Source organism: Mustelus asterias, chromosome 16 (assembly GCF_964213995.1).
Source record: "Mustelus asterias chromosome 16, sMusAst1.hap1.1, whole genome shotgun sequence".
Taxonomy (NCBI): domain Eukaryota; kingdom Metazoa; phylum Chordata; class Chondrichthyes; order Carcharhiniformes; family Triakidae; genus Mustelus; species Mustelus asterias.
Genome location: NC_135816.1, coordinates 9615397 through 9641623, shown reverse-complemented (window position 1 = coordinate 9641623; position 26227 = coordinate 9615397). Strand labels below are relative to the sequence as shown.

At 45.0% G+C, this 26227-nt stretch overlaps 2 protein-coding genes and 1 non-coding gene across 3 annotated transcripts in view; all 3 read left to right on the top strand.

The window, feature by feature from the left end:
* Positions 1 to 14075, top strand: part of ik (IK cytokine) — a 48037-nt gene extending 33962 nt beyond the window's left edge. Inside the window, exons 16-20 of the mRNA XM_078231756.1 lie at positions 84 to 141; positions 1944 to 2032; positions 6243 to 6351; positions 11205 to 11239; positions 13641 to 14075. Of these exons, the coding sequence (XP_078087882.1) occupies positions 84 to 141; positions 1944 to 2032; positions 6243 to 6351; positions 11205 to 11239; positions 13641 to 13668 (319 nt within the window). The 3' untranslated portion in view covers positions 13669 to 14075. The remainder of the gene's footprint in view (positions 1 to 83; positions 142 to 1943; positions 2033 to 6242; positions 6352 to 11204; positions 11240 to 13640) is intronic.
* Positions 14076 to 21695: 7620 nt separating this feature from the next.
* trnas-uga (transfer RNA serine (anticodon UGA)) lies at positions 21696 to 21777 on the top strand. Its single transcript has one exon. It is a non-coding gene; the product is annotated as a tRNA-Ser (tRNA).
* A 1789-nt stretch (positions 21778 to 23566) lies between these two features.
* LOC144505634 (UDP-glucose 6-dehydrogenase-like) overlaps positions 23567 to 26227 on the top strand; it is a 51121-nt gene continuing 48460 nt past the window's right edge. The window contains exon 1 of the mRNA XM_078231753.1: positions 23567 to 23668. The gene's annotated coding sequence lies outside the window, so the exon portion shown is untranslated. The remainder of the gene's footprint in view (positions 23669 to 26227) is intronic.

The window sequence follows — 26227 nt, the reverse complement described above, 5'->3', positions numbered from 1 at the left end:
ACGCTGGCATCTTGACATCATCACTCGACCATGCAATTGAACCAGTTGTATTATTGACGTCAGTATTTTCTCTCATGTCACAGGCTGGATGATATGGCTGTTGACAGTGATGAAGAGGTGGATTACAGTAAAATGGATCAGGTGAGAAGCAGCGACCCAGGTTGAGAGCCAAATAGTACTGTATCCAGGGATTAACAGGTTTCTGCAGTAACATTACAGTCAGATTTCCAGGCAAACTATTGCGAGAACTGTAAATATAGTTAATCATTGCAGCAGTAACTAATTTCATCTATGTAATGTTTTTAAGATGGCAAATGCCTCAAAGTGCTTTACAGAAGCAAATATCAAGAATCACTTACCATACAATCACAGAGCAGTAGCTAAACAGGTCTTTAAAACCTACCTTTTTGACCAATCTTGTCCTAATATCTCCATATGTGGCTCAGTGTCGGATTACATTCCTGTAAAGTACTTTGGGATGTTTAACTGCATTAAAATGCTATTTAAGTGTAACTTACTTGCTTAGAATTCCTTTGCTGTTTTATTGGAATGTTAACCTGCTTAAGGCTCAGTAATATGTATATTTTCAGCAGGTTGGCTCATTCAGTACAGAATCAATTGTAACCTTCCCCGCAGATAAGTGGCAGATGGAATTTAACCCTGAAAAGTGTGAGGTGCTGCACTTTGGAAGGAGTAATTTGCCAAGAAAGTATTCAGTGAATCGTAGGACACTAGGAAGTTCTGTGGAACAAGGGGACCTTGGCATGTTTGTCCACAGATCTCTGAAAGCGGAAGGGAATGCTAGTAGGGTGGTGAAAAAGGCATATGGGACACTTGCCTTTATCAATCGAGGCATAGATTACAAAAGCAGGGAAGTCGTGTTGGAGTTGTATAGAACTTTGGTGAGGCCACAGCTGGAGCACTGTGTGCAGTTCTGGTCGCCACATTATCGGAAGGATGTGATTGCACTGGAGGGGGTGCAGAGGAGATTCACCAGGATGCTGCCTGGGATGGAACATTTAAGTTATGCAGAGAGGTTGGATAGGCTTGGGTTGTTTTCGTTGGAGCAGAGAAGACTGAAAGGTGACCTGATTGAAGTGTACAAGATTATGAGAGACATAGACAGAGTGGATAAGGAGCAACTATTCCCCTCTGTTAAAGGGTCAGTCACGAGGAGACATAGGTTCAAGGTGAGAGGCAGAAAGTTTAGGGGGGATGTGAGGAAAAACTTTTTTACCCAGAGGGTGGTTTTTGATTCGATTTGATTTATTATTGTCACATGTATTAACCTACAGTGAAAAGTGTTGTTTCTTGCCCGCTATACAGACAAAACATACAGTTCATAGAGAAGGAAACGAGAGAGTGCAGAATGTAGTGTTACAGTCATAGCTAGGGTGTAGAGAAAGATCAACTTAATGCAAGGTAGGTCCATTCAAAAGTCTGACAGCAGCAGGGAAGAAGCTATTCTTGAGTCGGTTGGTACATGACCTGAGGCTTTTGTAACTTTTTCCCGAAGGAAGAAGGTGGGAGAGAGAATGTCCAGGGTGCGTGGGGTCTTTAATTATGTTGGCTGCTTTGCCGAGACAGTGGGAAGTGTAGACAGAGTCAATGGATGGGAGGCTGGTGACGGTCTGGAATCTGCTGCTTGGGAGGGTGTTAGAGGCAGGCTACCTCACGTTCTTTAAAAAGTACCTGGATGAGCACTTGGCACATCATAACATTCAGGGCTATGGGCCAAGTGCTGGCAGATGGGAGTAGGTAGGAGTTCAGATGTTTCTAACGTGTCGGTGCGGACTTCATGGGCCGAAGGACCTCTTCTGTGCCGTATGATTCTATGACTCTGCATACCTTCTGCACTGGCTAGAGTGCTTGTGGAACAAGCTCTATGGAAATGCCTGCGAAAGCTATGCAAACTCTTAATTTTCTATTCCTTTTTTCTGTAGGGTAATAAGAAAGGGCCCCTTGGGCGCTGGGATTTCGACACACAGGAGGAATACAGTGAATACATGAACAACAAAGAGGCATTACCAAAGTAAGTACACAGTGCTTTCAGAAGATTCATAATCTTACTGATTGCTGAAGGCAGGTTGCCATCAGTTATGAAGCAATCCTGAATATTACTTGGTTGCCCATGGTAACTATAGGGTGTCAAAACATCAGGTCATGGGCCTCAGACAGCCCTGAAATCCATTCTGTTTGAGATCACATCTCTTATTTCTTGTTATGTTCTGCTCAAACCTGGGCAACATTCAAGTTGCGCTGATAAGTGGCCAGTAACATTGTGCCACATGTGTGCCAGGCATTGACCATCTCCAACAAGAGAGAATCTAATCATTTCCTCCAGGTATTCTGTGGCCATCATTGAGTCCTGCACCATCAACATCCCGGGGAAACTGAACTGGGCCAGCCACACAAATGCCCTGGCTACAAAGGGTCAGGGACGGGGAATCCTGCAGTGGGTGTCTCAACTGACTCCCCAAAGCCTCTCCACAACAAATAAGGCTCAAGTCAGGAGTGTGATAGAATACTGTCCATATTGCCTGGATGAATGCAGCTGCTCAACATCATCCAAGACAAAGGCCAATTCACACCAGTCAACACCTTTAACATTTACTCCCTCTGCCAGTCGTGCACTTTGGCTGTAGTGTGTACTATCTACATGATGTACAGCAGCAAAACACCAAGGTTCCTTTGGCAGCACCTCTCAAAACTATGACCCTCATCAACTAGAAGTCCAAGGTGGGCAAGTGGTTAGGAATATGATCACCTTCCAGTAACACAGCAACTTCCAGTAACTTGGATGTAAATCATTCACCCAGTGATTATAAAGGAGAAGGAAATCTGATATCCTTTCCTGGTCTGTGACTATATGTGACTTTACATTAAATGCCCTCTGCAATGGCATAGCAAGCTACTCAGTTCAAGGACAGTTAGGGATAGGCTATAAATGCTGGTCCGGCCAGTGATGCCCATGAATAATTAAATATAAACGGCCAGAACATCTGTTTGTGGGTTTTGGTTACGAATTGAAAATTGGCCAGAATCCTCCTGCTGTTCTTGTAGCAATGCCAGGGACCTTTTCTTTTTGCCTATATTATGGTTTAATGTCTCATGCAAAAGATGTCACCCCTAACAGTGCAGTAATCCATGAGTACTGAATTGGAGTGTGTTGTGGGCTTTGATGTCAACCTGGTTTCTTGCAAATCAGTTACTTCATATGTAACTCGTGCAAACTTGTACAATATCTCAATATCATGCCAACACCTTCTTGACTCGTGGGTGATCAGAACTAACTCCATTCTCAGAATCTAATTCTCGAATTATGGGGGCGATTCTCCCAAAAGTGCTGAATTGGTGAGAAAACTGGTGTAAATCAATTCAACTTCAGACCCGAATCTCCACACTCTTGTGCAATGCCGAGGTCACAATCGTGAATCTCATTAAAAGCTTGTTTGAGGGGGGAGCCTATTCACGCCAGTCTGAAATTCCGGGCCTGCGCAGTGGCCCCAATCTGTCAGTCTCCCCGTTTGCTGGCACTGCCCAATGCTGAGTGCCAAGGTGGCCCCTGGGCATGGGCACTTTGCACCCTGGGCAGTGCCAGGGGGCACAGGCTGGCACTGCCAGGGTGCCCATGCTCAGGGGGCACCACGCCTTCCCACCACCCGACCCCCCCGGGGGGCCCCAATTGCCCCTAGCGGGGTGGGAAATGCTAACATACATTTTAAAAAGATTTAAATTACTTACTTCTCTTCCCGCCAGTTTCCAGCGCGAATCCCGCAAAATGGCCGACACGCGATTCTCGCATCCTGACGCGCCAAAAAACCTGCGTGTCGGGATGGGCGTATCGCCCCCTATGTTTTCATTGCCAATTGTATCAGGAATACATCTTTCAACCTTTCAACCCGACAAGAAGTTTTGATCCAAGATCAATCCAACACGGGATTTTCATAATCATTTCAAATTTTCCAAATTTTTATCTACCAAATTAAGGCTATCACATTTTCACACTTCTCCCACATTCCTCCAGCCAACGCTGAAAATTTGCGCCATTATAAACTAACACAAGCACGAGTTTCAGAGCAATTTAAAATCAAATCAACTGTTTGCTGAAATAGTTAACTTTTCTACAGACCCCAAACAGAACATAGCAGCGATATAGAGATAGCTGCAGCTCATAAATTTTAAACCAGTCACTTTCCACTTCCAGCTTTTAAAGTGACAGAGCAACGCAAGTTATTTTTAAGCTGATTTCCAATGCCTGATTTACTTCTATATCTATAATTCAAACCTACAACACAAAGTTCTAAATTTTTAAGACAGTCGAATTTCCTTTGGACAGGTACTCATTGGTTACATTTTGACTTTTACTGATCTTATAACTGTAGTGCAGCTTAGTCAAAATGATGTAAGGGCAAGCTGTTTCTCCTCCCCATTTCTCGAGATAATGCCTTTTCGGCTTACCGCCTTTTTAGTTTCACCAAGGCCCGTGGTCTGTTGACCACTCCGCGCAATCGCAGTTTATTACTGCGGGGTCGACCCTCAAAACTCCCTTTGTTTGGTTTATTCTGAGCTCGGATTTCACTCGTTAAATCGGCTCCTATTGTTAGGTTTACAATAGCTCAGCTCAGAGTATCAATCAGATGGTTCATACTCACCACTATCCCAGCCAGCCTGAGCGAAATCCCACCCTTTCACCAAAATTGTTGGGCTTTGATGTCAGCCTTTTAATTGATCACAACTTTACCCCTCGAGTAACCAAACAAGTAACAGTCTCTTAAACAGCTGTTTTATTACAAGCTATAGCAAGGACACTGGGAAGCTACAGTTCACATCCCTGTAGCTAGCCAGTGTGTCTTATCCCTGTAGCTAGCCAGTGTGTCTTATCCCTGTAGCTAGCCAGAATGGTGTGTTCCAAGATATAAAGGCAATTAAAGTTTTCAAAACCAATCACAAGTAATTAACATAAACCAATCACAGTCACTTCATTATAATATCCAATCTGCGTGACAACTTCATAGTACAGCTCATTTCTGTATCCGTGGATCACTCCCATTTCCCAGTTACTGATGTCTGATTTATGTGCTTTGCCAAACTAATGGCCTTGGTGTCTGCCTGTGAAGGCAGTTATAAGAAGACCTTTGTTTTTCAGCCTGTGAGATTTTTAACCCAAAGAGAGAAAATGCTGGAAAATCTCAGCAGGCCTGGCAGCATCTGTAAGGAACATGGACACAGTGGATAGTCAGAAGCTTTTTCCCAGGGTGGAAGAGTCAATTACTAGGGGGCTTAGGTTTAAGGTGTAAGGGGCAAGGTTTAAAGGAGATATACGAGGCAAGTTTTTTTACACAGAGGGTGGTGGGTGCTTGGAACTCGCTGCCGGGGGAGGTAGTGGAAGCGGATACGGTAGTGACTTTTAAAGGGCATCTGGACAAATCCATGAATAGGATGGGAATAGAGGGATATGGTCCCCGGAAGGGTAGGGGACTTTAGTTCAGTCGGCCACATGGTCGGTGCAGGCTTGGAGGGCCGAAGGGCCTGTTCCTGTGCTGTAATTTTCTTTGTTCTTTGAGAGAAAAGAGCTGATGTTTTGAGTCCAGGTGACCCTTTGTCAAAACAGATGCTGCCAGACCTGCTGAGATTTTCTAGCATTTTCTCTTTTGGTTTCAGATTCCAGCATCCTCAGTAATTTGCTTTTATCCAATGTGAGATTTTTAAACTTGTGTGACTATTAACCCTTTCAGAGTGCCAGTCTGGATTTTGTGCTCCAGTATTTGGAGGAAGAATTAAACCCACAGCATTCTAGCTGAGCTAAGAATGTTACCAACTGAATGTCTGGTGTCAAGTCAGTCTTTCATGTTAGTACTCTTCTTATTCATTCATCGGATGAGAGCGTTGTTGGCTAGACCAGCATATATTGCCCATTCCTATTGCCCTTGAGAAGTTGGCTTCTTGAACCATTGCAGTCCATGTGTTGTGGGAACACTCACCATGCTGTTAGGAAGGGAGTTACAGAATTTTGATCCAGCAACAGTGACGGGACAGTGATTTATTATAAAGCCAGGATGGTGAGTGGCTTGGGTGGGAAACTTGCAGGTGGTGATGTCCCCTTGCATCTACTGCCCTTGTCCTTGTAGATGGTAGAGGTTGAGGTGTTGGAAAGTGCTGTCGAAGCAGCCTTGGTAAGTTGCTGTCTGCATTAGCGGTCCTTAATGAAAATAAATTTCTCTCTCATTCTCTTTCTCCAGAGCTGCTTTCCAGTACGGTATCAAGATGTCGGAGGGACGCAAAACTCGACGTTTCAAAGAAACAAATGAAAAGGCGGAACTAGATCGTCAGTGGAAGAAGATCAGTGCGGTATGTACTGTCCTCAGTCTCTCCCGTGTACAAAGCTGGAACTCTGGGGTCAGCTAAACATAGGCAGAAATCACCTACTCTGCTTTTCTGTTTAGAATTGTTTCACAGTTGGCTTGGAGATGTTACTAAAGTGAACACTGCAATTTTAGTAAAATATTTTATGCAAAGATCAGTAATTTAATACACAGGGAGGGCTAGAAAATGAAATGTGTCAAAGAACTGTCTATTATTGCAGTACTGATATGAATCTGGCTTCTGTATTGACCAGTTGGTTTATTGATTCAAGGGATCTGGACGTCACTGGTTTGGCCATCAGTTATTGCCCATCCCTAGTTGCCTTTGAGAAGATGGTGATGAGCTGCCGCCTTGAACCGCTGCAGTCCCTGTGGTATAGGTACACCCACAGTGCTGTTAGGGAGTGAATTTCAGGATTTTGACCCAATGACAGTGAAGGAACGGCGATATATTTCCAAGTCAGGATGATGAGTGGCTTGGAGGGGAACTTCTAGATGGTGATGTCCCCAGGTGTCTGCTGTCCTTGTCCTTCTAGATAGTAGTGGTCATGTGTTTGGAAAGTGTTGTCTAAGGAGGCTAGATGAGTTCCCACAGTGCATCTTGTAAATGGTACACACGGCTGCCATTGTTATTGGAGGTGAAGGGAATGAATGTTTGTGAATGGGGTGCCAAATCAAGCTGGCTGCATTGCCCTGAATGGTATCGAGCTTCTTAAGAAGTGTTATTGGAGCTGTACTCCAACGGTGGCACAGTGGTTAGCACTGCTGCTTCACACCGCCAGGGGCCCGGGTTCAATTCCGGCCTTGGGCAACTGTGGAATTTGCACGTTCTCCCCGTGTCTGCATGGGTTTCCTCCGGGTGCTTCGGTTTCCTTCCACAGTCCAAAGATGTGCGGATTAGCTGGATTGGCCATGCTAAATTGCCCCTTAGTGTCCAAAGATGTGTAGGTTAGGGGGATTAACAAGATAAATGAGCGGGATAGGGCCTGGATGGGATGCTCTGTTGGAGAGAGTGTGCAGACTCGATGGGCCGAAAAGCCTTCTTTTTCATTGTAGGATTTCTATGATGTACTCATCCTGGCAAGTGGAGGATATTCCATTGCACTCCTGACCTGTTCCTTGTGGATGGTGGACATGCTTTGGGGAGTTGGTTGTTATTGGGTTGCCATGTGCAACCCAGTTCATCCAACAGTATACATGTGTGGCATCCAAAGTTGCTCATGATGTAATTAGTGGCTATAACGTTACTGCGTATTCACTGTATTTTGTCAATCCATTTTTTGGTTAAATAGAATTAATGAAAAAACATTAATTCTTTCCTGGCAGAACTTGCCGTTTTACCAGATATGACTGTTAGCCTACAAATCCAGATAAACTTTGAATAGTCTTCAGGATTAACTCTATATTTCATTTAAATACCAAACATTCTCTGGTATAGTACCAGAAGATTGGAGGTTAGCGAATGTTGTCCCATTGTTTAAGAAGGGGAACAGAGACTTCCCCGGGAATTATAGACCGGTGAGTCTCACTTCTGTTGTCGGCAAGATGTTGGAAAAAATTATAAGGGATAGGATTTATAGTTATTTGGAGAGTAATGAATTGATAGGTGATAGTCAGCATGGTTTTGTGGCAGGTAGGTCGTGCCTTACTAACCTTATTGAGTTTTTTGAGAAAGTGACCAAGGAGGTGGATGGGGGCAAGGCAGTGGACGTGGTATATATGGATTTTAGTAAGGCGTTTGATAAGGTTCACCATGGTAGGCTTCTGCAGAAAATGCAGATGTATGGGATTGGGGGTGATCTAGGAAATTGGATCAGGAATTGGCTAGCGGATAGGAAACAGAGGGTGGTGGTTGATAGTAAATATTCATCATGGAGTGCGGTTACAAGTGGTGTACCTCAGGGATCTGTTTTGGGGCCACTGCTGTTTGTAATATTTATTAATGATCTGGATGAGGGTATAGTTGGGTGGATTAGCAAATTTGCTGATGACACCAAAGTCGGTGGTGTGGTAGACAGTGAGGAAGGGTGTCGTAGTTTGCAGGAAGACTTAGACAGGTTGCAAAGTTGGGCCGAGAGGTGGCGGATGGAGTTTAATGCGGAGAAGTGTGAGGTAATTCACTTTGGTAGGAATAACAGATGTGTTGAGTATAGGGCTAACGGGAGGACTTTGAATAGTGTGGAGGAGCAGAGGGATCTAGGTGTATGTGTGCATAGATCCCTGAAAGTTGGGAATCAAGTAGATAAGGTTGTTAAGAAGGCATATGGTGTCTTGGCGTTTATTGGTAGGGGGATTGAATTTAGGAGTCGTAGCGTTATGTTGCAACTGTACACAACTCTGGTGCGGCCGCACTTGGAGTACTGTGTGCAGTTCTGGTCCCCACATTACAGGAAGGATGTGGAGGCTTTGGAGAGGGTGCAGAGGAGGTTTACCAGGATGTTGCCTGGTATGGAGGGGAGATCCTATGAGGAGAGGCTGAGGGATTTGGGATTGTTTTCGCTGGAAAGGCGGCGGCTAAGAGGGGATCTTATTGAAACATATAAGATGATTAGAGGTTTAGATAGGGTGGATAGTGATAGCCTTTTTCCTCTGATGGAGAAATCCAGCACGAGGGGGCATGGCTTTAAATTGAGGGGGGGTAGTTATAGAACCGATGTCAGGGGTAGGTTCTTTACCCAGAGGGTGGTGAGGGATTGGAATGCCCTGCCAGCATCAGTAGTAAATGCGCCTAGTTTGGGGGCGTTTAAGAGATCCGTAGATAGGTTCATGGACGAAAAGAAATTGGTTTAGGTTGGAGGGTCACAGTTTTTTTTTTTAACTGGTCGGTGCAACATCGTGGGCCGAAGGGCCTGTTCTGCGCTGTAATGTTCTATGTTCTATGTTCTATGTCTTTGGGGCTCTGTGTGTAACTTCAGCCCTAATACATTGTGGGCCACCTTTACCTTCCCAAGCTTGGCTGCTTCCCGCTGTGCTTTGAAGCAGAACTGAACAGTGTGTTCCAAGTGTAACCGGACCAGTGTACAGTACAGCAGCGGACTCTGATTGCATGAGATCTGCTCTCAGCTTTTTCAGCGAGGTTACTGAGCATCCTAAAACCAGAACAAACTGGCTGGAAACCAGAAATAAAATAGTCGCTTGGAAGTATAGAACATGAGTATTGTTGAAAAAAGAGACAAGTTGTCAAAGCTTTTTGTCTTGCACTCATCAGGACAGATTCACAAGAAGACCAATTGTAAAGGGAACAGCCATTTATATTGCATGAGAAGAGAGTGTTGATTCATTGGCAAATGGACTCTGAAAGAGGCATTGCCATGGAGAATGCACCAAAGAACAGTTGACTAGCAAACTTTTGTTCAAATTCAAATCGGGCAGATTGGCAATGCCTTGATTAATCAGAGCAATGGGAATGAACCAGGAAATTGCTTTAGTTTCGTTGAAAACAGTGGAATTTGTTGCCACGCTCCTTCTGTCTGCAAAGGACAGAGCCCTATGTGTGGATACATGTAGTTTCTAACACAAGTGAGCCACGACTGATGATCTTAAATTGGTTGTTAGTGCAATTCTTAGCACAATCACGATTGTTTAGCAAGTGCATTCACATCTAATGTTGGAGACTGTTTTGTAAGCAATAGTTGGTTGGCTGTGGCCAATACTTTTGCACGTTGCCAACAACCGGAGGGGCGTACTGTTTGATACAATCCACCAGTCAATGGGACATACAGCTGTCATACCTGGCATTACAGCGACACTGAAATTCAGACACCACATTACTTATTTGTGTGATTCCAGTTTCCCCAGGCTCTCCACATAACTGAAGTCTCCTATCCCTGGTAGCATTCTAGTAAATGTCTGCACTGTGGCCAATGCCTTGGCATCTTTCCTAAAACATGATGCTCAAAATTGGGCACAGTTGGGCCAACCGAGACTGATTTTAGCGTAACTTCCTCCATTCCTCGTTCGTGTTATTGTTCTAGTAAATCCTGTGGTTCGTGATAGATACACCAGCATCGGACCAGTTCACCACTATTGTTTCCCATTGACAGTATCACACATGCAAACTCTACAAAGAACAAAGAAAATTACAGCACAGGAGCAGGCCCTTCGGCCTTTCAAGCCTGCACCAACCATGCTGCCTGACTTAACTAAAACCCCCTACCCTTCCGGGGACCATATCCCTCAATTCCCATCCTATTCATGTATTTGTCAAGATGCCCCTTAAAAGTCACTACCGTATCCACTTCCACTACCTCCCCTGGCAACAAGTTCCAGGCACCCACTACTCTCTGTGTAAAAAATCTGCTTCGTACATCTCCTTTAAACCTTGCCCCTCGCACCTTAAACCTGTGCCCCCTAGTAATTGACTCTTCCACCCTGGGAAAAAGCTTCTGACTATCCACTCTGTCCATGCCTCTCATAATCTTGTAGACTTCTATCAGGTCGCCCCTCAACCACCTCTAGATAGACAATATCTTTTCCCAAAGGTAGGGGAGTGTAAAACTAGGGGGCCTACGTTTAAGGTGAGAGGGGAGAGATACAAAAGTGTCCAGAGGGGCAAATTCTTTCTCACAGAGGGTGGTGAGTGTCTGGAACGAGCTGTCAGAGGTAGTAGTAGAGGCGGGTACCATTTTGTCTTTTAAAAAGCATTTAGACAGTTACATGGGTAAGATGGGTAGAGAGGGATATGGGACAAACACGGGCAATTGGGACTAGCTTCGGGGTTAAAGTAAACAGGGGTGGCATGGACAAGTTGGGCCGAAGGGCCTGTTTCGATGCTGTAAACCTCTATGACTCTACAAAAGTAAAATAAAAGCTGCAACTATCTTTTTGTTTCACCTTTAGATCATTGAAAAGAGAAAAAAGTTGGAGGCGGATGGGTAAGTGCTGCCGTCATCCTTAAAATTCTATTTTCCAACACTTCATTTCTTTAAGCTGCTGATTCTTGCTCCATTCTGAATCTTCAGGTGTTGGACTCCCTTTTGTGGCGAGCCCAAGTGGCTGATTGTGCATGTAAATGTTGATGACTTCTTCACAAAAGATGACAATACAGCCTAACCTGACATCCCACCATTAATACACACAGCTTGTCATCAGATAGAGCCATACAGGCTTGTGATGGAGGCCATTCAGCCCACTCACGTCTGTGCTGCCCCTTCACCAGAGCAATTGAAAACTAGTTACTCAGCATCCCGCACTCTTGCCGCCCCACCCCTGCCCCCATGTAGCTGGTCTACTTCAGATAATGAGTAGAACCCCCGTTCCAGCAACAGTCACTAGAATCACGGTGAGAGGCCGGAACTTTGACTCTATTGCAGTCATTTTAGGGCCTTAATGCTGCCCTGACTATCCCACCAGAGCCTGCAGATTTATTCTCCGTTCTTTTGTGATCTATATGGCTCCACATGTGATGCTTCCCATCATTTGATTTGATTTGATCTGATTTATTATTGTCACATGTATTAACATAGAGTGAAAAGTATTGTTTCTTGCGCACCATACAGACAAAGCATACCGTTCATAGAGAAGGAAATGAGAAAGTGTAGAATGTAATGTTACAGTCATAGCCAGGGTGTAGAGAAAGATCAACTTAATGCAAGGTAGGTCCATTCAAAAGTCTGATGGCAGCAGGGAAGAAGCTGTTCTTGAGTCGGTTGGTACATGACCTCAGACTTTTGTATCTTTTTCCCGGCGGAAGAAGGTGGAAGAGAGAATGTCCGGGGTGCGTGGAGTCCTTAATTATGCTGGCTGCTTTGTCAAGGCAGCAGGAAGTGTGGACAGAGTCGATGGGTGGGAGGCTGGTTTGTGTGATGGATTGGGCTACCTTCACAACCTTTTGTAGTTTCTTGTGGTCTTGGGTGGAGCAGCAGCCATACCAAGCTGTGATACAGTAAATCAGTGATCAGTAAAAGCCTTAAAATAAAATTAAATGTGCTTGTCCTTTAAAGATGCTAGTATTGCACCTTTTCCCTGAGGTAATTTATAAAATCCCTTCCGCAGAATGGAAAATGGTGTGTGTGTTTGTGTAAATTTATTTTAGAATAGCACTTTAATTTACCAGGCATACAACACTGAGCAATCAGTAAATGTATGAGTCCACTGGTAGATAGAACTGCGTTGATGAAGTGTCTTTCGTGACCTCGGGTCACTGCAGACACAGCCAATGAAGTACTTTTGAAGCGCGTTCATTGTCGTAATGCAGGAAATGCAGCCGTCAATTTGCACAGCAAGCTCCCATAAAAATGCAATAATGGTTAGATAGTCTGTTATGGTGTTGTTGGCTGAATATTAGTCAGGACACTGGGGAGATGTCCCCTGCTTTTCTTCCATTAGCGCTGTGGGATCTTATACATCCCTCTGAGAGAACAAACAGGGCCTTTGTCTAGCAGTGATATTTCTGAAATGTCGGCCTAGATTGTTGTGCTTAAGTCATTGGAGTGGGATTTAAACCCACGACTTTGATTCCAAGACGACAGTGATGAAGAGGCCATTCAGCCCATCATATCTGCCGGCTGAAAAAGAGCTGTCCATTTTAATCCCACCTTCCAGCACCTGGTCCGTAGCCTTTCAGGTTACAGCACTTCGGGTGCAGATCCAGGTCCTTTTTAAAATGAGTTAAGGATTTCAGCCTCAACCACCAATCTGGGCAGTGAGGTGTGTCCCATTCTCCCTGCGTCTGCGTGGGTTTCCTCCGGGTGTGCCAATTTCCTCCCACACTCCAAAGTTGTGCAGGTTAGGTGAATTGGCCATGCTAAATTGATCCTTGGTGTCTAAGATTTGTAGGTTAGATGGATTAGCCATGATAAATTAGTGGGGTTACAAGGATAGGGCAGGGTAGTGGGCCTGGGTCAGATACTCTGTCGGAGAGTGGGAGCAGATTCGATGGGCCGACTGGCCTCTTCTGCACTGTAGGGATTCTATGATTCTTTGCCTGTGTTTTCATCCATATGAGTCGCAACTCCCATTATCCAATTCACATCTACCCATGCATAGTCAACATCCACAGGTATGAACTTCTCATTTATTTGTTCTGCCAGCCATCAAATGTTCTGATTTTCTAAAACTTTGATGATTTGTTCAAATTTTAAATTTAGATATTTAAATGTAATTGTCTATTTTTATGGGTTAATTCATCCCTTGTTTTAAACGCCTGCTCCTGATGCGTGTTTTTGTTACAAGTCTGTGAATTCCCATGAGGTCTCGAAGCGTGTTATATTTTTGGTGATTTTTGCAGCTGCTGAGTTATGGAGGATTAATCCCGCTATCTGTTTTGTCTGACAGTGTTGAGGTGAAGAGGCCCAAGTACTAAGGCTGGAGTGGTGTTCCCATTCCTACATTCCATGATTTTGATCACTCGACGGCAGCGATTTATGTGTGACCTGCAGAAACGCTTGTTTGATGCCTTCGTCTGCTACATCAGTGAGAGAGCCAACAATAGTCGTCCCGACTTCAGACGATTAAAAAGTCTTCACAAAGGCTAATCAGCCCGTCCCTATTAAATATGCAGCAGCGAGGGATTTGCAATGACTTTCATTTTTAAACAACTGAATTTTTCTGAGGCTTGAGATAAATCCGTTTGGATGGGGAAATTTTTAATAGAGGCTTGTAACAGCAGTCTGTGTATTGTCTGTGTAGAGTTTCAAGCTCTTTACTTCTCATCTGTTCTCTGTGTGTAGAAAACTTTGACAGATTAAATCTCTCGAGATATTCAGTGGATTGAAGCGTGAGTCTTGTGTAGTTTGTTGTCGGTGTTGCGAGGATCCATGGGCTTCGCTTTTTAGCCGGAGGTTTAATTCACAGCATTTAAAGCACAGAGCGACAGCACTGACTCCTGGACTCTAGTGATGTTGAAACCACTGCTATAGGTTGGAGAAGAAATGCAGAAAAAAACTCAGAAATGCTAAGGGCGGCACAGTGGTTAGCACTGCTGCCTCACAGCGCCAGGGCTCGGGTTTGATTCCCAGCTCGGGTCACTGTCTGTGTGGAGTCTGCACATTCTCCCCGTGTCTGCATGGGGGTTCCTCCAGGTGCTCCGGTTTCCTCCCACAGTCCGAAAGACATGCTGGTTAGGTGCACTGGCCGTGCTAAATTCTCCCTCAGTGTACCCGAACAGGCGCCGGAGTGTGGCGACTAGGGGATTTTCACATTAACGTCATTGCAGTGTTAATGTAAGCCTACTTGTGACACTGATAATTAAACTTTAAAAACAAGGCATTATCAGCACAGAACAGACAGCTTAACCTTTTGGCCATGAGAGTGGTTCTAATGAATGGTTTTCACCAAAAATGTGAATCCATTCTGATCTAGTTCTAGATGATCATGTGATTGCTGTATATTCCCTACATTTTAGTTTTTAAACTGTAGATTTCCATGTTCACTTTTGTTTCCCATTAGGTGCGTCTTACAGCACAGGAGACCATTCAGCCCATCTTGCCTATGCCAGCTCTTTGAAGGAGTTATCCAATTAGCCCCGCCCATTCTGCTCTTTCCCCATGGCTCTTTTTGAGTGTATTACACAGCTGGTTTCTGAAGCAGCCAATTCCTTGTGTATTTTATATTCTTCCAATCAAATTGAGGGCTGTTACAGCTGGTATTTGTGTTCCCACTTCAGGTACAGTGTCAGCATTGAGGCAGCAGTACTAACCACTGTGCCACCTTGGGCAGCATGGTGGCACAGTGGTTAGCACTGCTGCCTCACAGCACCAGGGACCCAAGTTCAATCCCTGGCTTGGGGCTCTGTCTGTGTGGAGTTTGCACGTTCTCCCCGTATGTGTGTGGGTTTCCTCTGGGTGCTCTCGTTTCCTCCCACAGTCCAAAGATGTGCGGGTTAGGTGCATTGTCCATGCTAAATTGCCCCTTGCTGTCAGAGGGACTAGCTAGGATAAATGCATGAGTTTATAGGGGTAGGGCCTGGGTGGGATTGTGGTCGGTGCAGACTCGATGGGCCAAACGCAAAGCAAAGTTCAACAATGTGCTCCAACCCACCCTCAAACTTCACTGTAGCAGTGGAGCTCTTTTTTGTTTATGTTCCATACCAGCCCATCTTGAAATTTCTCTTGTGTGATCAGTGCAGATTATCGGATCTGAATTTCACCCTAGACCGATACTCATTAGTCTCCACAGCCAGTTTACATTTTAATTAACTGAATGCTTACCTGTAACCTTGGGGGTCTAAGGGAGGGGTAGCACCTGTCACAGGTGGGTTCACTGCACACTTTGGAGTCGCTCATTCTTTATTGGTCTTTTCCTTTGCCCAGCTCTCACCTGTGGCTCCAGTCATTTCGCCTAGCCAAACCCTGGCAAACTGCTTTGATGATTGGCCTAGCCATTGGGTAGCCAACCCTCAGTGAGTTGGGGATTTGTCTTCCCTGGCATGTGGCAATTGATGCAGATGAGACTAATCCAAGGCCCAACAGTCTTGTAGGTGGGTCAGTATCATGTTGTGGATTGCATAGAGCACAAGACACAAAAGACATCCTGGTCACCCTCAGCACCAGGATCTAGACTCTAACCCTCTAGAGTTGCAGGTGTACCAAAGAAAATGTTACGTCATGGCACACTCTGACATCGTCGAGAGATTTCAGACTTTAAGAACAAAAGGTATTTATCATCTCGGGAGCAGAGATAGCCATACCTGCGAGGAACACACTGTACAGAGGAGAAAATAAGTAGAGATCCAGGCTTGAGGCCTTCACTTACCTCCTAGAGAGCAGAGATAGCCGGACCTGTGAAGGGCACACTGTACAGGGACAGGATAACGAGAGAGTCAGCCTTCACTGCTGGGCGTGGAAACAGCCACATAGAACAAACTTAAAGGCTTTGTGTCTGAATGCACAAAGCAAAATTAATGAATTAACAGCACAAATAGAGACAAAGGGGTATAATTTGGTGCTGATTACTGAGACATGGTTACAAGGTGACCAGGTCTGGGAATTGAATACCCAAGGATGCTCACTCAGTATTTTGGAAGGATAGACAGAAAGGAAAAGGAGGTGGTGTAGCTTTGCTCGTGAAGGAATGGATCAATGCTGTAGTGAGAAATGATGAAAGTACAGGAGATCCAGATGTGGAATCAGTCTGGACAGAAATAGGAAATAGCAAAGAAAAGAAGTCCCTGGTGGGAGTAGGTCCCCAAACGGTTCAGTAGTCAGGCACAGTACAATCCAGGAAATACTAGGGGCTTGTAAGAAAAGTACAGCAATAATCATGGGTGATTTTGATATGCACATAGACTGGATTCATCAAATTGGCAAGAGAGAGCTCACCACCACCTCATCAAAGGCAATTAGGGATGGACAGTAAATACTGGTCTGGCCAATGACACCCACATCCCATAAATTAATTTTAAAACTCATTAGGGAATAAGATGTGTACATGAACTGAGCAGATAGAGCTCTGGTTGGAGAATTGTCAAGGTAGCAGCTTGAAGCAGGTTGCTTGTGGCTTCCAACAGCGGTACCAACCCGCCAGGATTGACAATTTCCAGAAATTAAAGATTAATCTCTGGGATAGTGTTATGAGCAAACAGCAGATATTTGCATGAGCTAAGGTTCATAGATGGTGATTGGTTATTGGCCAGGAGAGCATTAGTCTAAGCTGGCAAAGGCACAAATGTGGGCAGATGTAAACAGGAGCAGGGATGGGTAATGCCATGGAGGGTGGAAGTAGCTTTAGCGATAGAGGATGTGGGGTCACAAACTCCGTCCAGAATATTGCTGTGGTTGTAAACAGTTTGAGTCCAGCTGAGATAATGACCAGAAAGGGGAGAGGGGTTGGAGTAATACTTTTTGGCAAACCAAATAAACTTAATCAAATAAACTGAGGGATGAATTAAAAGGGGCAGTCCCCCCAAAAAAGGGAACTGTCTGAAACAAAAGACAAAGCAGAAAGGAAACTTAAAACATTAAATCAAAATGTGGTTGAAGGGGTCAATAATACACCCCAGTCCCTGAAGTGCCCAACGAGAATGGAAGGCCTCGACAGTGCCCTCGAACACCACATATTCCCTCTCCAGGGACCCCCAGCCACGAATGTAGCTGAGGGGGTTTGAGTCGGTGGCAATTCAAAGTTTGTCATAGAGGAAGCTCCGGACAACAGCTTCTGCCTTTAACAATGTTTAACTATGGGGGAAATTGTGGTTCATCTGAGCCTGGATGTCAGTCCGTCAACACTGAGGTGGTGGAATCATAGAACTACAGAATCCCTAAGGTGCAGAAAGAGGCCATCCAGCCCATTGAGTCTGCGCCAACTCTCCAAAAGAGCACCCCATCCAGGATCTCCCCTCTGCCCGATCTCCATAACCCTGCACATTTAGCATAGCCAATCCACCTAACCTGCACATCTTTGGATGTCTGTGTGTGTGTCTTTTTTTTAGGAACAAATAAACTTACTATTTCTTTGATTCATGAAAACCTGGTTTGATCGGCTTCTTATTAACAAGATTGGAAAATGCATTTGTGGGGAAAATAAATTTTTGAACCTTTGTTGCGACTACCAAAAGGTTAAAATGCGGAGCCAGTTCATTCCGCTCGCCTGGTCGATACAATAGTAAAGGTGATTGGATGAGACATTAAACTAGAGCCCATCCAGGTGGACATAAATAATCCCGGGATCCCAGGGCAAAGTTTCGAAGAGCAGAAGGATGATTCTCCCCGGTGTCCTGGGTGTATACTTATCATTCAACTAGATTGTCTCATTTACTATGTTGCTGCTTATGAGAGCTTGCTGTGTCCAAATTGGCCACCACATTTCATGCATTACAATAGCAGCTAAACTGCTCAATATAGAAACTAGAAGCAGGAGGAGGCCATTCAGCCCTTCGAGTTTGCTCCGCCATTCATTTTGATCATGGATGATCATCAAATTCTGTATCCTGATCATGACTTCCCCCCCCCCCCAAATATCCTTTGATCCCTTTAGCCCCTAGAGCTATATCTAATTTCTTCTTAAAATCAGACGTTTTGACCTCAACTACATTCTGTGGTAGTGAATTCCACACATTCCCCACCCTCTGAGTGAAGAAATTTCTCCTCACCTCAGTTCTAAACGGTTTACCCCTTATCCTGGGAAGTCTTTCATTGGCTGTGAAGCACGAGGCTACAGAGGGAAGTGCTGGAACGTGGGATTAGAATAGATTAGTATTTGATGGCCTTCACAGTCAGTTGGGCCAAAGGGCCTCTCTCTATGCTGTGAAACTCTGTCGCCCTGACTCTATGACAGTTGACTCTATAACCCTAAGGTCATGAAAAGTGTGTTAGAAATGCACATTTTTTTTGTTGGATGAGTAATCCATTGACTATGAATCACAATCCCACCCTAGCTTGTTGGGAAATATATACTTTTTAATTTGTGGATTCGAAACCCTAAAAATTGGCACAAACTTTACAGATCTGTAAATCTACATTTTCAAACCTCGAAAAAGCTATTAAATAATTGGATATTTCAATAATAAAATCAGCTTTATGAAGTAAATTCTGTAAATGGTTCCATGCTAGGGGCGTCTTTCCAGATTCTCTGACTCAGGGTATCAGAATCCTTGGGGACCTGCAGTTCTCCGGTTGCCTAGGAAACAGATCCAAGTGCATGCTTATAATTCAACAGGATGAAGCAACATCTGGGAATGATTTGCAAATCGCCAAGTGGTGATAGGAGGAAAGGGCTTACAGCTTGCAAATTAACATGAACTTTGACAAGAAGTCTTGTGTTAGGGTTCCTCTGGGCCTCTTCCAACTGGATGGCGTTACTCAGAAACTGGCCCGCGTACAGCCTCAACACCGGAGGGTTAGAATTGTGCCATATTTTACGTTGGAAATCATTGCTCCATCTGCCTATTAGACATAAACATCTTTTATTTGGTCGATTAGAATTACAGCACAGACAGAAAAAGGCCATTCAACCAATAGATCTATACTGGCATCTAAAGCTAGTGGAAATCCAAAACCAAATATTCTTTCGTGTGATGTAGGCATCGCTATCAAGGCCAGCATTTGTCACCAATCCCTAATTGCCTATGAATTGAGTGTCTCGTTCGGCCATTTCAGAGGGCAGTTGAGAGTCAACTACATTGTTGTGGCTCTGGAGTCACATGTAGGCCAGGCCAGGTAAGGACGGCAGATTTCCTTCCCTAAAGGACATTAGTGAACCAGATGTGTCGTTACAACAATCAATGGCAGTTTCATGGTCATCATTACAGAGGCTAGTTTTATATTCCAGATTTGTTCACCAAATTTTAATTTCAGCAGCTGTGGTAGTGGGATTTGAACCCACTTCCCCAGAGCATTAGGCAGGACCTCTGGATTACTAGTCCAGTCATGATGTGGAGATGCCGGCGTTGGACTGGGGTAAGCTGTGCACTGTTGGAGAACAGATATCCACTCCATCTGACGAAGGAGCTGTGCTCCGAAAGCTTATGGTATTTGCTACCAAATAAACCTGTTGGACTTTAACCTGGTGTTGTGAGACTTCTTACTAGTCCAGTGACAGGGTACCTGGGTTAGATTCCGATTGGAGTCCTGTTCTAGAGTCCTAGAAAAGGTGCAGAAAAGATTTACTAGGATGCTACCAGGACACTTGATGGTTTGAGTTATAAGGAAAGGCTGGATTGACTAGGACTTTTTTCCCTGGAGCATAGAAGGCTCAGGGGTGACATATAGAGATCTATAAAATAATGAGGGGGAGAGATAGGGTAAATAGTCAACATCTTTTCCCACAGGAAGTGGAGTCTAAAACTAGAGGTCATAGGTTTGAGGTGAGAGGGGAGAGATACAAAAGGGTCCAGAGGGGCAATTTTTTCACTCAGAGGGTGGTGAATATTTGGAACAAGCTGTCAGAGGTAGTAGTAGAGGTGGGTACAATTTTGTCTTTTAAAAAGCATTTAGACAGTTACATGGGTAAAATGGGTATAGAGGGATATGGGCCAAACGCAGGCAATTGGGATTGGTTTAATGGTAAAAACTGGGCGGCATGGACAAGGGTCTGTTTCCACGCTGTAAACCTCTATGACTATGCACAGTTCTGGTCCCCATTTTACAGAAAGGATGCACAGGCACTGCGGAAGATGCAAGAAACATTCACAAGAAGGTGGGAGGGCAGCCATGAGAACCTTGGATTAGTTAAGCCTGGAGGTAACAAAAGCAGGGATGAGAGTTTCAACCGGGAAGAAACATATAAGAAATAGGAGCAGAAATAGGCCATCTGAGCCCTCAAGCCTGCTCCTTTAAGCCCGTGACTTATCTTCCTCAACTCTTCTTTTCCACCCGATCCCAATTCCCCTCATTCTTCTTGTACTTAACAATCAATCGGTCTCAGTCATGAATATACTCGCCCACTGAGCAACCTTCACAACTTTCTGAATGAAGAAAAATCATAGAATAGAATGGAGGAGGAGGCCATTCAGTCAGTCCATTAAGTCCACACCAGCTCGTTCAAAGAGCAATCCAGTTAATCTCACTCCAGCTGCTCTTTCTCCATATCCCTGTAGTTTGTTTTCTCCTTCAAACATTTATCCAATTCCCTTTTGGAGGTGACAATTGAATATCCACCATTTTCAGGCAGTTATTCCAAACTCAAACTACTCGCCTAAAGAACGTTTTTCTTCCTGTCACCTGCAGTTCTTTTGTCAAGCACTTTAAATCTATGGCTGCCCACTTATTGACCCTTCAGCCACGAGAAATAGCTTTTCTTTGCTTATGGCCTTGCTTTTTTGCTTTTTCTTTGCTTATGGACTAGCCATATAAACGCTGTGGTTACCACAACAGCTCAAAGGCGAGGAACCCTGCAGCGAGTAACTCACCTACTGACTCCCCAAAGCTTGTCCACATTTACAAGGCACGAGTCAGGAGTTTAATGGAATATTCTCCCATTCACCCGGATGGGTGCAGCTCCAACAACACTCAAGAAGCTTGACACCATCCAGAACAAAGCAACCAGCTTGATTGGCACCCCTTCCACAAATATTCAATTCCAACTCATCGGTGAACAGTAGCAGTTGTGTGTAGCATCTACAAGATGCCCTGCAGGAACTCGTCAAGACTCCTTTGGCAGCACCTTCCAAACCCAAGACCACTACCATCTAGAAAGACAAGAGCAACAGAAACATGGGAATGCCACCACCTGGAGGTTCCCCTCCAAGTCACTCACCATCCTGACTTGGAAATATATTGGCCATTCCTTCATTGTTGCTAGGTCAAAATCCTGGAACACCCTAACAGCACTGTGGGTGTACCTATGCCACATGTACTGCAGTGATTCAAGAAGGCAGCTCACCACCACCTTCTGAAGGGCAATTAGGGATGGGCAATAAATGCTGGTCCAGCCAGCGACTTCCACAACCCATGTGCTGTGATGGCCGAGTGGTTAAGGCGTTGGACTTGAAATCCAATGGGGTCTCCCCGCGCAGGTTCAAACCCTGCTCGCAGCGATAAACATTGGGCGGCACGGTAGCATAATGGTTAGCACTGCTGCTTCACAGCTCCAAGGACACTGTCTGTGTGGACTTTGCACATTCTCCTCGTGTCTGCATGGGTTTCCTCCGGGCGCTCCGCTTTCCTCCCACAATCCAAAGATGTGCGGGTTAGGTTGATTGGCCATGCTACAAATTGCCCCTTAGAGTCCTGAGATGCGTAGGTTAGAGGGATTAGCGGGTAAATATGTAGGGATATGGGGGTAGGGCCTGGGTGGGATTGTGGTCGGTGCAGACTCGATGGGCCAAATGGCCTCTTTCTGCACTGTAGGGTTTCAATGATAAAATGATTTTTTAAAAAATTCATTCTCAACCCTTCATCATTTTGAAAACATCTCCTTGAAGCCGAACAACCCCCTGCTTCCCCAATTCATTTCACCTCAACTAAATGGCCAACTCTATCCTTGTTCAGGTACCAGGCCCCAAGAGGGCATTGGTAACTGTGGACTTCCACTGGATTGGTCTGTGAATATGGATCATTAATCAATATTCTATTCGTTATTTTGGTTCTGTTTGGCAGAGTATTGCAGTGGTTTGCCACTGCCTTCTGCAGTGTGCCTGACCAGGAAACTTGCCAACTCGTACTACCTGTTATCAGGCAGATTTACAGGCCGATAATAAACCTGTTTGGCCGTGTTACCTTCCAAAGCCATGAATCTCTGAAGTAGAACTTGAACCCAAAATTTCAGATCCAGAGGTAAGGATGCTAGCTCTGTGCCACAAGACCTCCCAGCCATCCACATATCCTGGACCATCCTGTCAGGGGAAGCAGTCTCACTGAGCTAGGTGTTATTCACGTATTCTGTCACATAACCCAGGTACAGCAATGTCTTGATTTTAAAATTGGTATTCTTGCTTTCAAGTCCTTCCATGGATTGGTCCCTTCCTATCTCTACAAGTTCCTCCAGCTTCACAAACCCTCCAAGATATCGGCACTCCTGTGATTCTGGCCTCTTCCACATCCAGAATTTTCAACCCTCCACCATTAACCATCATGCCTTGAGATGCCAAGGCCCTAAACTCTGGAATTCTCTTCCTGAATCTCCCGCTTACCAACTCTCCTTACTCCTTTAAACGTTGCTTAAAATTTACCCCTTCCCAGATTCTTTGTATGTTTTGGTGTCACATTTTGTCTGATAGCACTCCTGTGAAGCATTTTGGGATGTTCTGTTGTTTAAAGGTGCTATATAAATGCAGGTTGATGTTGTTCTGAACCTCAGGTGCATTTAGCTGCTGCTAGTTTACGCTCACCGATGTGATGCCCGTAATCTGCATCTATTGGGAACTAATTTCCCTTTCTACTTTTGTCAAAGCTGACACAGGAACAGTAAACTCACAGCCCTGGACTCACACTGATGGAAGGAATCTGAATAAAGCTCGTCTGTTCTGGGATTCCACTGAGCACAGCTCACTCTGTTTGTCTTGGCTGTTGAACCCAAGTCGTGAATGTCATTGGAGACCAGAGGCCAAACACGAGACTGTTTGAGGAGGAGACATAGACCAGGCCACAGTTTGGTGAAGACTTCCCTTTCTTAAAAAATTAATTGACTGGATGTGGGCGTTGCCGGCTACGCCAGCATTTATTTCCCATCCCGAGTTACCCTTGGTAGCGGTGAGCTGCCTTCTTGAACTGTTGCATTCCCTGAGGTGCAGGTACACCCACTGCACGGTTAGGGAGGAAGTCCCAGGATTTTGACCCAGCCACAGTGAAGGAACGGCGGATATGTTTCCAATTCAGGATGGTGAATGGCTTGGAGGGGAGCTTCTAGGTGGTGATATTCCCATGTACCTGTTGTCTTTGTTCTTCTAGATGGTAGTGCTTTTGAAAGATGCTGTCTAAGGAACCTTGGTGAGTTGCTGCAATGAATCTTGTAGTTGGTACACACTGCTGCCACTGTTCATGGGTGGTGGAGGGAGTGAATATCAGTGGAAGGGGCAGCAATCAAGTGGGCTACTGTGTCCTGGATGGTGTTGAGCTTCTTGAGTGTTGTTGGAGCTGCTCTCGTCCAGGTGAGTGGAGAGTGTTCCATCACATTCCTGACGACAAGATGGTGGACAGGCATTTTGTGGCACAACATTTTGTAACATCCCATCATCAACTCAAAAACAGTGGGAATTATTATTCTTTTCTCAGTATTTATTTTGCCTTCCCCATTTCAAGCTTATTCCAGCTGTGGCTCAGTCAATAATACTCTTGGATGTTCAAGTTCCACCAACCAATATTTATTCCTCAACCAAAATCTTAAACAGATTATCTGGTCTTTATCACATTGTTGTTTGTGGGAGCTTGCTGTGCACAAATTGGCTGCTACGTTTCTGACATCACCAACAGTGACTTTACTTCAAAAGAACTCCATTGGCTGTTTGGGAAATCCTTCCAAAATCCACATCCATGTTTTCACTACACCCTCCAAACCTGACTATTCTAATACTTTCCTGTCTGGCTATGTTGCACTGCCCTTAAATTTTGATTTGACTTGATTTGATTTATTATTGTCATATGTATTAGCATACAGTGAAAAGTATTGTTTCTTGCGCGCTATACAGAGAAAACATACCATTCATAGAGAAGGAAACGAGAGAGTGCAGAATGTAGTGTTAGTCATAGCTAGGGTGTAGAGAAAGATCAACTTAATGTGAGGTAAGTCCATTCAAAAGTCTAATGGCAGCAGGGAAGAAGCTGTTCTTGAGTCAGTTGGTACGTGACCTCAGACTCATATCTTTTTTCCAACGGAAGAAGGTGAAAGTGAGAATGTCCAGGGTGCGTGGGATCCTTAATTATGCTGGCTGCTTTGCTGAGGCAGCAGGAAGTGTAGACAGAGTCAATGGATGGGAGGCTGGTTTGCGTGATGGATTGGGCTACATTCACGACCTTTTGTAGTTCCTTGCGGTCTTGGGCAGAGCAGGAGCCCATACCAAGCTGTGATACAACCAGAAAGAATGCTTTCTCTGGTGCATCTGTAAAAGTTGGTGAGAGTTGTAGTTGACATGCCAAATTTCCTTAGTCTTCTGAGAAAGTTGGTGGGCTTCCTTAACTATAGTGTCAGCATTGGGGGGACCAAGACAGGTTGTTGGTGATCTGGACACCTAGAAACTTGAAACTCTCGACCCTTTCTATTTTGTCCCGTTGATGTATATAGGGGCATGTTCTCCTTTACGCTTCCTAAATTCGATGACCATTTCCTTTGTTTTGTTGACATTGAGGGAGAGATTATTGTTGCCGCACCAGTTCACCAGATTCTCTATCTCATTCCTGTACTCTGTCTCATCATTGTTTGAGATCCAACCCACTATGGTGGTGTTGTCAGCAAACTTGAAAATCGAGTTGAAGGGGAATTTGGCCACACAGTCATAGGTGTATAAGGATGTTAGTAGGGGGCTGAGAACACAGCTTTGTGGGGCACCGGTGTTGAGGACGATCATGGAGGAGGTATTGTTGCCTATTTTTATTGATTGTGATCTGTGATCTGCTGTGGACCTGTTGCAGCAGGCGGCAAACTGTAGTGGATCCAGGTAGTCCGGGAGGCTGGAATTGATTTGTGCCATGACTAGCCTTTCGAAGCACTTCATAATGATGGATGTCAGAGTCACCGGCCGATAGTCATTAAGGCACGCTGCTTGGTTTTTCTTAGATACCAGGATGATGGTCGTCTTCTTAGAGCAGATAGGGACCTCAGATTGTTGTAAAGAGAGGTTGAAGATGTCTGCGAATACCCCCGCCAGCTGATCCGCACAGGATCTGAGTGCACGTCCGGGTACCCCATCCAGGTCAGTCGCTTTCCATGGGTTGACCTTTGAGAAAGCTGCTCTGACATCTGCAATTGTGACCCCAGATACAGGTTGATCCAGGGCTTCCAGGGTGGAGGGCATGCTCTCACTGACCTCTTGCTCAAAATGGGCAGAGAATGCATTGAGCTCATCAGGGAGGGGTGCGTTGGAGCCGGCGATTTTACATGCCTTCATCTTGTAGCCTGTAATGTCTTGCAGACTCTGCCGTAGTCGGCGGGGGTCGGTGTGGCTAGCCTGAAAAATTTGAGCTCATTTCAAATGGTGTGTCCCTTTTCCTAACTGACACCAAGTCCCAGTCACCTATCACCTCTGTGCTCACTAATGTCTAAGAGCTGCCAAATCTCGAGTGCATTGACTTGAAAATTCTCAACCTTCAATTCAAATCCCTCTATGGACTTGTTCCTCCCTATCTCAATAACCTCTCCTCCCCCTCCACCCTCCAAGATCTCGGTGTTCCTTGCTGCCCTGCCCCCCCCCCCCCCCCCCCGGCCTCTTGTGCATCCCTCACTTTCTATTTGGCCCACTCTGGCCTCAGCTGCGGAATTTCCTCCTGAGATTTCTCTGTCTCTCGGCCACCCCCCTCTCTGTTCCTTGAGGACAGTCTACTTCTTTGACCAAG